This window comes from Barbus barbus (assembly GCF_936440315.1).
Source record: "Barbus barbus genome assembly, chromosome: 24".
NCBI classification, from domain to species: Eukaryota; Metazoa; Chordata; class Actinopteri; order Cypriniformes; family Cyprinidae; genus Barbus; species Barbus barbus.
The window spans coordinates 24,788,114-24,802,445 of record NC_136752.1 but is presented as its reverse complement, the minus strand read 5'-3'; the positions used below and the strand labels follow the sequence as shown (position 1 = coordinate 24,802,445).

The 14,332-nt window shown below is 34.5% G+C and overlaps 2 protein-coding genes across 2 annotated transcripts; both read left to right on the top strand.

Moving 5' to 3' along the window:
* Positions 1-637: 637 nt before the first annotated feature.
* On the top strand, positions 638-4,065 carry LOC306844299 (nephrocan-like; the record flags this gene model as incomplete). The annotated part of the gene is made up of 3 exons (XM_079376309.1): positions 638-832; positions 1,572-2,473; positions 3,666-4,065. 3 exons carry the CDS (start codon positions 638-640, stop codon positions 4,063-4,065), a joined length of 1,497 nt encoding a protein of 498 aa, XP_079232435.1.
* Positions 4,066-4,987: 922 nt separating this feature from the next.
* On the top strand, positions 4,988-13,733 carry LOC306843748 (dehydrodolichyl diphosphate synthase complex subunit nus1-like). Its single transcript, XM_079375398.1, has 5 exons — positions 4,988-5,537; positions 6,875-7,006; positions 8,233-8,385; positions 9,411-9,510; positions 11,692-13,733. The coding sequence occupies exons 1-5, from the start codon at positions 5,189-5,191 to the stop codon at positions 11,780-11,782; spliced, it is 825 nt and encodes a 274-aa protein (XP_079231524.1). The 5' UTR covers positions 4,988-5,188; the 3' UTR covers positions 11,783-13,733.
* Positions 13,734-14,332: the final 599 nt, after the last annotated feature.

The window sequence follows — 14,332 nt, the reverse complement described above, 5'->3', positions numbered from 1 at the left end:
AAATGTTAAATTAATAGATTATGAAATCATAAACCTGAGATTTGTGGTTATTTGCTGCACCACCCAACCTTTATTAATGAATTAATTTATAATTTATTTATTTATTTCATTTTTTGTTTTGTGTGGGAGCTTTTTAGAAATTGAAGATTTATTTACTCAACAGTCAGTAATGAAGTCAGTATTCAATATTGTTTTTTTTATATTAGATTTATAACAACAGCAGTGAACAAACAACATACCAACAACAAAAAAAAAGTAATGAAGTGAATAAATGTTGTTAATCCGGTAATCCAAAATATAGCATTTTTCCACATTTTATGTTTTAAAACTTTATTGTAAAGTTAATATTACTGGGTGCAAAGAGAGGCCAAAGCATTTATACATAAGAAATGCATTTGTGTAATAGAATAGGTAGTAAATAGTTCATCTGCAAACAGACAGGACACTCTATTGCTGATATGCGAGTTTCTTGCTGGTGTCGAATTTTGTTTTCTAACCAAGATAAGGATCTCAGCCATTGTTCCAAATAAAGCAGAGGAGTCTTATTCTCACAAGCGTGAATCTGCCTCAGCTATTTAAACCTCAGGCGCTCAAAATGCTGCTTCAGCACACAGCTGTGTGAAGCTGTTTTCTCAGAATGATGATATTCTGCCTTTTTCTGTGTGTCTTACTCTACAGTCAACATGGCCACTGCAGCCACATCTGTCCAAAAAACTGCATCTGTGAGCAAGCAACCTCAGTGCAATGTTTCAGGGCTCAGGATGTACCACCGGTCGTCTCAAACAACCTGAAGAAAATACACCTGGGATACAATCATCTCAGAGAGCTGAAGGTAATTTGTTTTGTTCTATGTTGATGTGATTTTGCTATTCAGGATTAAAACCTTTATTTATTTATTTGTTTGTTCATTCATTCATTCATGAAATATTTTTTTTTCTCGTAAATGTTCCTGTTTTACTTTGAAATGTGTCACATTATAATGGTAAATTGGTAGTCAATTCATAATTCCAGAATGTCTTTCTCTTAAACCTTTGTACTGTAATTAAATTTATTTATTTATGTATTACCATTACATCGATTGGTTTTAAACAGATGAGTTTATTTATTAATTCCCAGTGGATATTTTTTCTTATTGAATATCCTATTATTATTCTTTATTTTAATAGCCTATTGTATTTGTTGATTTTAAACAGATTGATTTATAAGCTTATTAATTCCCAGGGGATGATGTTTTTTTTATATATATATCCTGATTTACTTTGAAATGTCACATTACAGAAGTTAAATTGGTAGTGAATTTAAAAATTTCAGGATACATTTCTCTTAGTTTCATTTTTTACACTTTTGTATAATGTGATTTTTCTCTAAAAGTTTATATTATTATTATTGACATTATTATTATTTTCATAGCCTTTTATATTGGTTGATTTTAAACAGATGTATTTATTTATTTAATTTATTCATTCATTCCCAGGGGATGAAATATATTTTTTTTCTTTGTAAATATGCCGTTTTTACTTTGAAATGTGTTGCATTACAGGTAGATTTTAAACAGATTGTGTTATTTATAGGTCAGAGATTTTTCTGGTCTGCCAGGCCTTGAAGAAGTCGTTCTGTCATCTGGTGGAATCGAACAGATCGACATCAATGTGTTCAGATCTCACATGTTGCTAAGAACTCTGGACCTTCAGAAAAACAAGTTGAGACAGTTTCCCCGCGGCCTGCCCTCTGGCCTGGAGGTCCTCCATTTGGGCCACAACAGGATACACAGCCTGCAAGAGTCGCCCCTGGAGGGCCTCAAGAAGCTGCGGGTCCTGAACCTCCAGAATAACCAGATTAGCACCTTACGTGCAAACACCCTAACATCACTTCAGAAGCTTGAGTGTCTTTATCTGGATGGAAATAAAATCGAATCAATACATGGTGCCCCCAGGTTGCCCTTTCTCAATCTGCTTAGCATGGGAAGCAACAGGATCTCCTCCATTTCAGCAACGTTCTTCTCTTCACTCCAGCTTCTAAAAACGTTAGATTTGTCTTCAAACCACCTCTCCAAAGTCCCTCATGATCTTCCTCGGTCTCTGGTTCATCTGAACTTGGACAGGAATCAGATCCGATCACTGAGGAATCGTGACATGTCCCAGCTGCACAACCTCATTACCCTTTCTGTCAGCTCTAACAGGCTAGTGTCAGTGGACGGGGGTCTTCGCCTGCCTAATCTGTCTGTGTGTGAGTTGGCAGGAAACCAGCTACGAATACTGCCTGCTAGATTGACCTCTAAACTCGAGAAGCTGGACTGCAGGCAGAACAATATCCAGGAAGTCACTTTCCAACACTTAGCAGGAATGAAACTACTGAAACATCTCTTTTTGGAAAACAACTCCATCCAAAACTTTGAAGCCAATGCTCTGAGAAACTGCATTCAACTAACCAGCCTAGCGTTAGAACAGAATCTGCTTTCTGCTATTCCTCATGGGTATGTGCATTTTTTTTTCTTGTTATTTGTTTGATTTCCTCTGACATAAACTAAAAGTCAATCTGTGTTTTTTAGTATCATTGAAATAATAGTTTTTATTAACATTTTGGTATTAATATTAATTAGTATGATTAATATTTATTAATATAATTAATATTAATATTTTCCAGTTTTATGTTAGTAATTTTGATATGTGTTTCTTTTTGTATAGTTTTTACATAGAAACATTTTATTTGAGTTTAATTATGAGTTTATGCATTTATTTATGCATTAATTTATGCATTTATTTACACATTAGTTCATGCATTTGTTTATTTATGCATTTATTTATGCAGTAATTTAAAAATTTATTTATGCATTTATTTACACATTTATTTAGTTTATTTTTGAGTTTATGCATTTGTTTACAAATTGATTTACACATTTATATGAGTTTACTCTTTTATTTATTCATTTATTTACATATTAATTTACACATTGTCGTATAGTTTTTACATAGTAATATTTATGTATAAATATATTTATTTATGAGTTTATGCATTTGTTTATTAGTGCTGCCAAACAATTAATTGCGATTAATCGCATCCAAAATAAAAATTTGTATACATATGTATGTGTACTGTGTATATTTATTAAGTATATACAAAGACTATAGAATAAAGAAGACTTTGGTATTTATAAATACACACAAATACAGTAAATATTTTGACAATATTTACATGTATTTACATGCATATATTTATATTCTTATATTTTATATTATATAAAAATATATTTAACATATTTTTCATGAATATATTCATGCATGTGTTTGTATTTATATATATATATACATAATAAATATACACACATATTATGTAAACAAAAACTTTTATTTTGGATGCGATTAATCGCGATTAATCGTTTGACAGCGGTATTACTTATGTATTTATTTAAGCATTAATTTACACATTTATTTAGTCTATGAGTTTAAGCATTTGGTTATTTATGCATTATTTTACATATTTATTTATGCATTTATTTACACATTTATTTATGCATTTATGCATGCATACATTTACTGTATTTATGCATTTGTTTGTTTATTTATGCTTTTATCATTATCTTTTACAATTGATCATGTTAAATGCCTCAATAATCTCTTGATAACTGTTTCTATTAATCAGCTCTTTTAATATTCTTTTTATACCAGGCTTCCTGAGACACTGGTCCGTTTGGATTTTAAGGGGAACAACATTGACACGATACATGAACGTGAGCTGAAGCCTCTCAGGCGACTGCAGGTGTTAAATCTGCGCAACAACAAACTCTCCACCCTGCCTGTATTGAACCTACCAAAACTAAAAGTTCTGTATTTGGATGGAAACCCATGGCAGTGCAGCTGTGAACTCCTCAAGGTCAAAAAGGCCCTTTTAGCAAAGGCTGTGGAAATCAGGCCTGACTTCTGCAGCGAGCCTGTCCATGAATCTCTCGATGAATGGCGAGCTTATGTACTGGCACAGGATATCTGTGAGAAGCAGACCAGGGATTTGCTATTGGAGAGCCAAACTGAACGCATAGACAATGAGGAATATGATGATTATGATTTGTAAATGTAATCCTTACATATGAAGACATTGCAATGTTGTTCTGCCTCTCTGCATGCTTTGTTTCTAGCATCCCATATAGAATGAACAATACATTTAATCAGTTATAGTGCTTTGTCCAGTATCGGTTACCGTCAGTGATATGGACACAATAAAATATAATCAATTGTATTTGGCCTGAAACATTTGGCTTTGTTTCATTAAACTCCAGAAAGAAATCAGAAACAGACTCATAAAAAGCCATTTCATATTCATTTCATATTAATATATACATAAAAAACTTCATTTAATACTGTATTATAGTTTAAAAAATTGATATAAATATATCAAATACAACAATATTAAATTAAAATATATATCAATTATCGTTTTATAGTAGCAGTGTGGCTAGTAGTAGTAGGGTGAATTCAGGTGTTAAGGACATAAATCTGTCATAAATAAGACAAGCAACAAAATATGTATTAAAGTGTTGAAAACGTGTTTTTTTTTCTTTCAAACTTTATTTGTAGTCCCACATCATCAAATATGATTGAGAATGTGGGACAGCATGCTTTGGGTAATCTGGGACAGTCTTCAAATGGGGGAAATATGCATTTAGGGATTTTATAAGTCTAATGACAAGGACCAATATATACAATAATGAGAAATGGGTGTTAATGCTGGAGGTTATAACATTAGCATAAATTCAAATCTGGGAAACATATTCCAATAGCAAGCAAAGGTCTCAGGTAAACCAATTTAATTTCCCAAATTCCCATTTAGTTTAGTATATACAACGGTTCAAATCACTGAGCATGAGGGTGATCTGTGCCAAGGCCAGCTGACAATGTTCTGTATACAAACGCACGCGCACGCGTGAAACGTCACAACCGGCGGTTATAATGACGCACGAGCGCTCGTCAGCCGTCCAATCAGAGAGCTCCATGTCACACAGCAGCGGGTTCAGAGTGGAAAGGTTGTCAAGATGAAGAAATGGCAGCCGGCGCGCTGCGGTGTTGGCAGTGACCAAAATGGCTCATTTCTCGATAGACCACCGCTCACACCTACGCGGATTACTTTAATATGAGGAATTTACTTCAAAATCCTATAGATACATCCAACTAGGAACGTGTTTCTAAGACTTTGAAGCATGGCTTTACTGTATGATATGGTGTGGCGGTTTTTGCACGCGCTGCTTTATGTCCAGCGCGCGCTGGTCGCCTGGTTCCGAGTCCACATCTGGAGATGGAAACGGGCCGTGGTGGGCTTATTGCTGCCCCTTGCCCTCGGCTTTCATAATCCGAAAAAGACTGGAGCCATAGGCAAACGGAGCAGTCGTCGGGTTCGCTGTGGAGCCGATGGCAGGACGTTAGAGAAGCTGCCTCTTCATGTGGGGTTATTGATCACTGAGGAGGACATCCACTTCACTGATGTCGCCAATCTAGTGGTCTGGTGCATGGCAGTGGGCATCTCATATGTCAGTGTGTATGATAATCAAGGTAAGACTTATTAGGATCCTTATGCATTGAATAAAGGGAAGTGAATGGCAGTCACATGCTGTTTCTTGACTTGAGCAGAGTTCGTAATGTACTTTGTGTTGACATATGATTGCCTTTATGCAGTGCTTCACTTTTTTGCTCGTGTTAATGTTATATGATATATGTTAGATATGGTGTGTGTGTGTAAATGGGTCAAAGACGAGACGTCCTATTTTGGTTTCTGCATCAAATTAAAAAAGTTATTCTAGATACATAAGTGTATATACATACATAAAAGTATTTTTTATGCAATAACGTGTCTATTGTAATGTTTCAAATAACTTCTAAAATGTCAAAATATGGGTTAAATTATGTTCTATCGTCATTCAGCATAACTAATATTTTTGTAAAAATTAAACATTCATTCTGAGCTGTACTTATTAAAAAAATAGGTATGCTAAATTTGTCTTGCTAACAAATGGACTATATATATATATATATATATATATATATATATATATATATATATATATATATATATATATATATATATATAATATTTATTATAGGGCATATAGGATAAACGTGTGAGACATGCACCAAAACTACTTATTACTTGATTTCAAGAATGAAACTAGACTTTGTAATACCACTATTTGCATGAATGTTTCTTTGAATCCTTCAAAGGTTTTGAAATGCATATTACTCCAACTTTAATTCTTGTCTTTATAATGGAACAATTTGTCTGGTCTGTTTCAAAACAGTGTCTTTCATCTCAGTATATTTCTCAATGGAAGTAGGGGCGTGTCTGATATCATATGCCGCTTGTAACCTTTGACAGATATTTGATAACTGACAAATATGTGCTAAGGGTGAACCGAGATCTGAATCACATTATTAATAGTAAATTCCACTCTATTCACTCATACCACTGTGGACGAAGTCATTTTAAGAAGAAACCAAGAAGTCTGTGGTTTTCAGCAGTTATGATTCAAGATTTTTTTCTCCTTCCTTTTAAAAACAGATGGTCATGTTAATTTTAGCTTTATTTTATTGTGTTTTATTATTTAACAGTGATTATTCCTAGTCAGAACAGAACTGTGTCCCTCCAATTGGAAGTCACTGATCTAAACCACATTGTCAAGTTCAGCAAATTGAGTTTTCTCATGTGACATGTTCCTTAATTAGCCTCAAATCTGGAGTCTAAATTTGTCTTCTGAAAGTGTGAGGTTGCTGTTAACATTTTTAGATTGATGTTAATGATATAACGGATGCTAAAGTGTAAGCTGGTTTTTATGGTTGTTTGTTTCTTTCTGGAACTATAGTGTCTAATGGGTGTGGGACATCTTGTTTTACAGGTGTGTTCAGGAGGAATAACTCTAGACTCATGGAGGAGATCCTTAAACAGCAGCAGGAGCTTTTGGGAATGGACCGCTCCAAATACTCGGTGGAGTTTATGAAGAACGGTACAGATAAACAAGAGCATCAAGGTGAGGCTCTAAACCTGAGAAAATGACTATTGCTTTTTGTTTGAGACGCCCACTGTGGGTGGGTACGCCTTTACAAACAGGTTAGATCAGAATATTTAGTCTAGGATGAATGCAGGTTTTGCTCCTTTATGATCTCTGAGATGGATCACAATGATTAGTTGTTTACACATTTTATTTGTTTTCACGGCTTGGGTTTAGAAACATGTTAATTGTGGAGAAACAGACACTTTTATGCAGTTTTGTCTGGAAAAGATTCATAGTTGCTAACCTCTGTAGATCAGGAAACTTTTCCAAAGTTGCCTTGAGCAAGTCATGTTTTAAGGACTGTATGGAACTCAATCCAGAGTGACGCAGTGATGCATGGAAAAACCCTCTTTGCTTATTGTTTTACTTCTAGGCTATATATATATATATATATATATATATATATAAGTTGGACTAGTAGTACATATTTTGCCCAGTCTACATATTTATACTTTTAAAAGGTGTGGGATCACTGAGAATTTCTAAAAGAAATTCATGTTTTTTTTTGTTTTTTTTATTCAACAGGGATGCATTAATTTGTTTAAACATGACAGTAAAGTCACTTATTTTGCAAACGATTTCTGTTTCAAATGCTGTCCATTTCTGTTCATTACTAATTCTTAATAAATGGTTTCCACAAAAATATTAAGCAGCAACTGTTTTTAACTTTGATAATAGGAAATATTTCCTGCAGCAAATCAGCAGATTTTTAATACACTGAAGTAATGATACTAAAAATTCAGCTTTGCATCCAAGCAATAAATATTTATATATTCAAATAGAAAACTGTTATTTTAATTTGTGATATTTCACAATATTGCTTTTTTTACTGTATTTTTGATGAAATGAAGGCAGCCTTTGTGAGCATAAGAGATAACCTTTTCAAAGAAATTAAAAAAGGTTTACTGTCCCAGATAAATTTAATACATTTTTTATTTTATATACACCGCTGCTAATCTTATCCCTCTTATAACTTTTGAGCTTGTTTGTTCACATGATGTGTGACTTCACATGACTTCACATGTTTGTGATTTCTGTCTGACTATAACGAGAAGACTATGACTTCATATTTAGTCACTTGTTCTGAGTTACTCAGTTTTTAAATGGAAAATACACCAATGTCTATGCATTGCCTGATTCTTTTAGTCTGTTTAAATGTTGTCCGCACTTAATATAAAGTTATTTTTTCCTGTCTTCTGTAGTGTTATCTTGTCAGTCAGTGGTGAAGGTCTTATCTCCAGATGATGGGCGGCTCAGTATCGTCCAGGCAGCCCAGCAGCTCTGCAGGGCCATTGAGCAGAAGGAAAAGACATCCAAAGACATTAATGTCACTGTGCTGGACTCATTACTCAGAGGTGAGTTTACAGCGTGTCTGTCAGCTGACAAGCACAAACCGACAGTTAAATATGACTGTTCAGTCCTGTAATTTGACTGAGCAATCCACATTAAAACTTAGGGATATATACATAAAATCTTACAAGCTTGTGTTAGTCTTTAAAAGGATCTGGTCAATTCTTTACCTTTCTTTGGTGAAGAATGCGATAGGGATTAGAAGTGGGAAAAAAAGGAGAAAAACTAAATTTTCAAAGTGCCTTATGAGAAATTTCAAGTGAAATAATTCATGGGATATTGTTTTGTTGTATTGTATTGATGTCTTTTCACAGTACAAAAGCAGAATAAAAAACTTTTTTTTAAAAGCTGTGAAATGTTATAAAATGTTTTTTTAAAAACTCATAAAACGCATTGAAAATTCCAAACAATATAATAATTTACTGACCATTTATATGGTAATTTGACATTTCGTTATAGATGCAATGATTTAAACCTTTGTTTCAAATAAATGGACATTTTTTTTGGTGACAGAATCAATTAAATAAAACTGTAAATTGACATTTTAATAAATATTGGGTCATAATATTAAATATTAATCATGTAAATCAATTTTTATACAAAATTGTAGTACAAGACATTTACCTTCATAAAATATTAATATAATGTTGGATGTATCAAACCAAAATCCACTTACAAAAATAGAATAGTATGTATCTGTATCAGGAACATGATCATGTCAGATAACAAGAGGCACAATAGAAAATGTACAATTCAGGCCATCAGAGTGATGAAGAATATTTATAGCACAACCTCTGATGCAACAATATGAGCATCATCGCTCCTCTGTGATTGCAGCTCACTGAGCTCACTCATCCTGGAGGATATGTTGTGTTGCCAGACAGATCTGTTATTCAGGTCCTTTTTCACTGTTTCTATAGTCTCCAGGATCATCTTAGTTAACAGAAGAGACTGTAGTGTTCTCAGTATTCATTTTCAGAAGCTCCTCATGTTTTTTCCACTGATGCCTGTTTTTTTTCCCCCTGCGCAGAGTCAAAGAACATACCAGACCCAGACCTGATTCTGAAGTTTGGCCCTGTGGAAAGCACTCTTGGATTTCTTCCCTGGCACATCAGACTAACAGAGATTATGTGAGTATGTTTATGTATTGATGCATTTAAGCACAAACTGTACAGATTACAGGCTAATTGCTTTGTACAGAACTTTTTAATTTTTGTTCTTTTTGATCCTTTCCTCTGGCGTTTTCTTCTGTGCATCTTAAAAAATATTAATTTGTTCTTCCATAAATTAAGGCCTTGTAAAGTTCTTAAATCAGAGCAGATTGACTTAAATTCATCAGGATTTTGCATTAAATATTGCATTCACTGCAAAAACAAAAACAAAACTCCCTTATTATTTTTGTCTTGTTTTGCAATACAAATAGCAAAACAGCCTTAAATCAAAGCGCACTTTAGATGCAAAATGTAGAACAAGATGGTATTCTTTAAAGTACAGTGGGCTTCACTATCCACAATAGATGTCTAGAATTTAAAATCAAATTTAATCCTGGAAATAAAGTGAAAATTTACAACAAAGAAATAATGAGGGATCGGTAACAGAAAGTCTGTGATTTGACGTAGTTGTGTTTGCATGTTTGTTTTCTATGAGTGCATACGGTGGCATTTTAACTGGAGAGTTTACTTAAATCCTTTCACGTGATTATCAGCACAGATTAACAATTACACCTGTCCACGCTGGCACACTTATCCCTAGAAGCTTTCCAAGCGTGTGCAGCTCTGCGAGATCACGGCACACATGCAGACTTTCACCGCATTGCATCATGCAACCATCGTCAGCGTCTGGCAGTCTCCATCTTAACTGTTTTAAATGTCAGTTTCTTGTCTTAATTAATATGCATGGAGTTTTTACCACACCAGATTGTGAATGATAGATGCGTTGTAACTAATTTAATTCAAGGTTAAACAAATGTAAGGCATTTGTACACCTTTCATTCTATATATATTTTAACCCAAAATCTTAATGCACAAATTAAAAAATTAGAAATTAAATGAGAAAATATTAATATTAATGGAATTTTAAAAGTAAAAGCATGTAAATATGGGCTTTTTATCCTGTCGACTTATGTTAAGAAACAGAATTTAATAGAGAAGGTAGCATGTATTTTTTCTTTTCGGTGATAATTGAAAAATATATTGAATTAATGGAGAATGTTAATTTGCATTGTTGAATGCGAATGGTTTTTGTTTTTGTGTTTTTCTGAGCTTCCACCAGGTGGCAGTGTGACCCTGCACTGATTCACTGTAGCAAATTTGATCCTCTGTTTAGTTTCCCTTCCATGTATCAGGACATATTCAGTCTTCTAAGTCTAGGATGGTGTTTGTCTTGTGACTGATAACACATCTGTAGACTGTTAATTAGGCTGTTTTAAAGTAAGTAAAATGACTTTGATTTTTAGAAGTGATTGCACAAAATTGATTTACAATTATGCACCTATATTTCAGGTATGTAATTAGCTACATTTGAATTATATCAGCTCAACTACCCAGAGGAAACTGAGATAATCAACCACATCTAATCATGTTCATTCCACTAAAATGAAATGTGCACATTTGGTAATGACTGAAATTGAGGAGTTTTTTTTTAGAGAAATTAGTACTTTTATATAGCAAGGGCACATTAATTTGAATAAGAATGACAGTAAAGACCTTTATTATGTTGCAAAAATTCTATTTCAACTAAATACTGTTCTTGTGAACCTGAAACCTACAACAAAAATGGTCATAGTTCTGCTGCTTAATATTTTTGTGGAAAATGTTTCTTGAGCAGCAGATCATATGAGAATGATTTCTGAAGGATCATGTGACACTGAAGACTGGAGTAATGAAAATTCAGCTTTGCATCACAAGAAATTACTTTATAAAATGTATTAAAATATAAAAGTGATTTTATTACCATTATAGTATTTTATTACTTTTTACAATACTACTATATAGTATTACTATTTTATTGTATATTTGATCAAATAAATGCAGCCTTGGTAAGCATAAGAGCTTTAAAAATCATATTTATTTGATGTATTCTGTACTGCACATATGTTCAGTTTGAGAGAAAAAACTGTTGTGTGGTACCAAGGTTTAGCTTTAATTAAAAATCATGAAATGCAGCTGAAACAATATTTTCTAAATCACCAATTAATCAACAGTTTCAATTGTTTGTCATTGTAACATGTTAAACCTATTTTTTTTTTAAAAAATATATATATTTACTAATGTGTTTCTGAAGTATTTATTCTCTCTCTTCTCCACCTGTAGCTCCATGCCGTCCCACGTAGATGTCTCCTACGACGACCTGTTCGGTGCTCTGCAGCGCTATGCGACGTGTGAGCAGCGGTTGGGCAAGTGAGGATCAGTCCGCAGAGAGCAGAACAGAAGGAACTGAACGAGCGAGAGGGGATGGAGGGGGTCCATCCCTCTCTCTTCATGTTTACAGTACAAGCACTGGAGCCTCAGCGCCAGCAACCTGCTGCTGCTGCTGCTCTTCTCCGCCCGGATCATCTCTGCTCTTCTCCGCCAAGGCCTGCCGGGCGTCTCTCTCTGTGTGTATGTGTGTGATTATACTTGTGCGTTTGTGTATGTGCGAGTTTCCCATGAGTAACAAAATGCAGAAAAGGATGCAAACGCTGCCCTGCAAGCAAGCCGGTCGCTCGAGGAGCTTGGTTAGCCATGTGGTGTAAATTTACCATCATTTTTTTTTTTTGACTTTCCCGTATCTTTGGACACTTTGGAATAGTGGCAGTTCGTAAAGGTGCACTGAACTCTACAGAAGCTGTGTACAGTCATCCGTCTTGCACAGCGAACGAGAGCCCCTGGAGAGGGAATGCACTTCTAGTTGCACAGCTGCTTTCAGACGTCTCAAACGTGCAAGATTTTTCTATTTCGACGAGTCTTCTGCATGCAACGTCATGTTCCCATTAAGGCTATACAAGCGTGCTGTAAATGGTGGTGTGTGTGTTTATTCGTAATTGTGTCGTTTGAATGTGCACGTGCGTGCTACAAATGACACTAATTAGCATTAAACCCTGAAGTTTGTAATTCTAAGTACGTAAATTGATTGCTCTACATCGTTCCCCTCGAAAGCTCTCGCTGTTTGTAATGGCTCGTGGCGCTAATTATGTTTTTATTTGTCATCAGTAAATATTGTTTCATTCAGAAGTCTGTTATTTTTCTCTGTCGATATCTCTATGGATCAGAAATGTTTCACATTAATATTTCGTGAGAGCCACAGGCTTTTCATGGTTCTGCTCCGCACAAGAAGTCGTCTTAAATGTGTAATTCATGGGTTGCCGTTGGAAGGGCTGGTTTGCTAGTGTCCAGCGTGAATGTACAATAAATGTTACTGAATCCTTTAACTGTAGTTGTATTGAGATGGCATTGATTCTTCTGCGGTGGAGGTGAAATGAAGAGAGGAATGATTTTCTATTGCAGCTTCACTCTCACACTTCCTGCTTCTGACTGGTGTGCGATTTTTCTTTTAACTTCTGTGTATTTTATCTGACAGTTCTTCATCTGGCTGGCACTTTTATCCAAAGTGACTTGCGCTCAGGCTATATATTTTATCACTATGTTCCCTGGGATTTGAACTCATGGCACTGGCATTTCTAGTGACATGCTCTAGCAGTTACAGGAACTCTGTTGGTATATTGGATACATCCTGAACAATTCTTCTACAGTAATTCAGCTTTTCGTCCATAAGGTTCACATATACTGCCACGCAAATGTTTGGGGTTGTAACGTTTTCCTAATGTTTTTTTGAAAGAAGCCACTTATGCTCACAAAGGCTGCATTTATTTGATTCATAACACAGTAAAGCTGTAAACATTATGAAATATTATTACAGTTTAATGTAATTTATTCCTGTGGTGCAAAGCTGAATTTTCAGCTTCATTAAGGTCTCTGCACACTGAGTCCGAAATTTTTGCACGTTAAAAAGTAAATACGACCTCACGTTGTCAATCATGTTTGCACACTGCCTCCAAAACTTTCGTCCGTCAAAAACTTTTTTGATCAGGTTCGATTTTCTGCGTTTTCGCATCTTGTAGCAGCAATCATTTTGATAGGAAAAGATTGGGAATACAAAAATATTCTCAGTCTCCGTGTGCAATGACCTTTACTCCAGTCTTCAGTGTCGTGATCCTTCAAAAATCATTTTTATTTGCTGATTTGCTGCTCAAGAAATATTTCTTGTCAGTGTTGAAAACAGTTTTTCTGTTTAATATTTTTTTTTCTGGAAACTGTGCTTTATTTTTTGCTATAGATTCTTGAATAAATATGAATTTTTAATAGAAATGAATTTGAAACAGAAATCTTTTAAAAATTATTTAAATGTCCTAATTGAACTATGGCCTAATCCTGGCTTAGTCTAAACCCTGTCTGTGAAACCTGGTCCTTGTGTGTTCTACAGAGTAAAGTCCGTCAGAGGGGTTTCAAAGGCATGAGGGTGAGGGTTTTGGGAGAATTGTAACTTTAAATTCACGTTCATAAGTAGTAGATGTAATTGGAACATCAAAGCTGAAGGATTGGGGTTGTCAATTAAACACCTCCATGTCCAATAATGCAACTTCTGAAGTGGTTCACACATTTAGGTCAGTAAGGACAGGTGTTATGAACATCTGGGCCACCGATTACATTCTGAGACTTATTCATTGCTTCTGTCGGGTGTCATTTACTTCTCGTTTTGAGATAAAACTGTGAAAATGACTATTTTGAGAAGAAGCAGCATACCAGAACTGGTTGCCTTTGTATGTACACACACACACACACACATAAATATATATACATACACACAGGCTATATGCACATATAGCTTTTTTTTTCTTTGGACATTTTATATATGTTTTTATATATTAATATAAGTTTGTTTCCTATCAAATGAACAATTCCATATTAAAGGAAT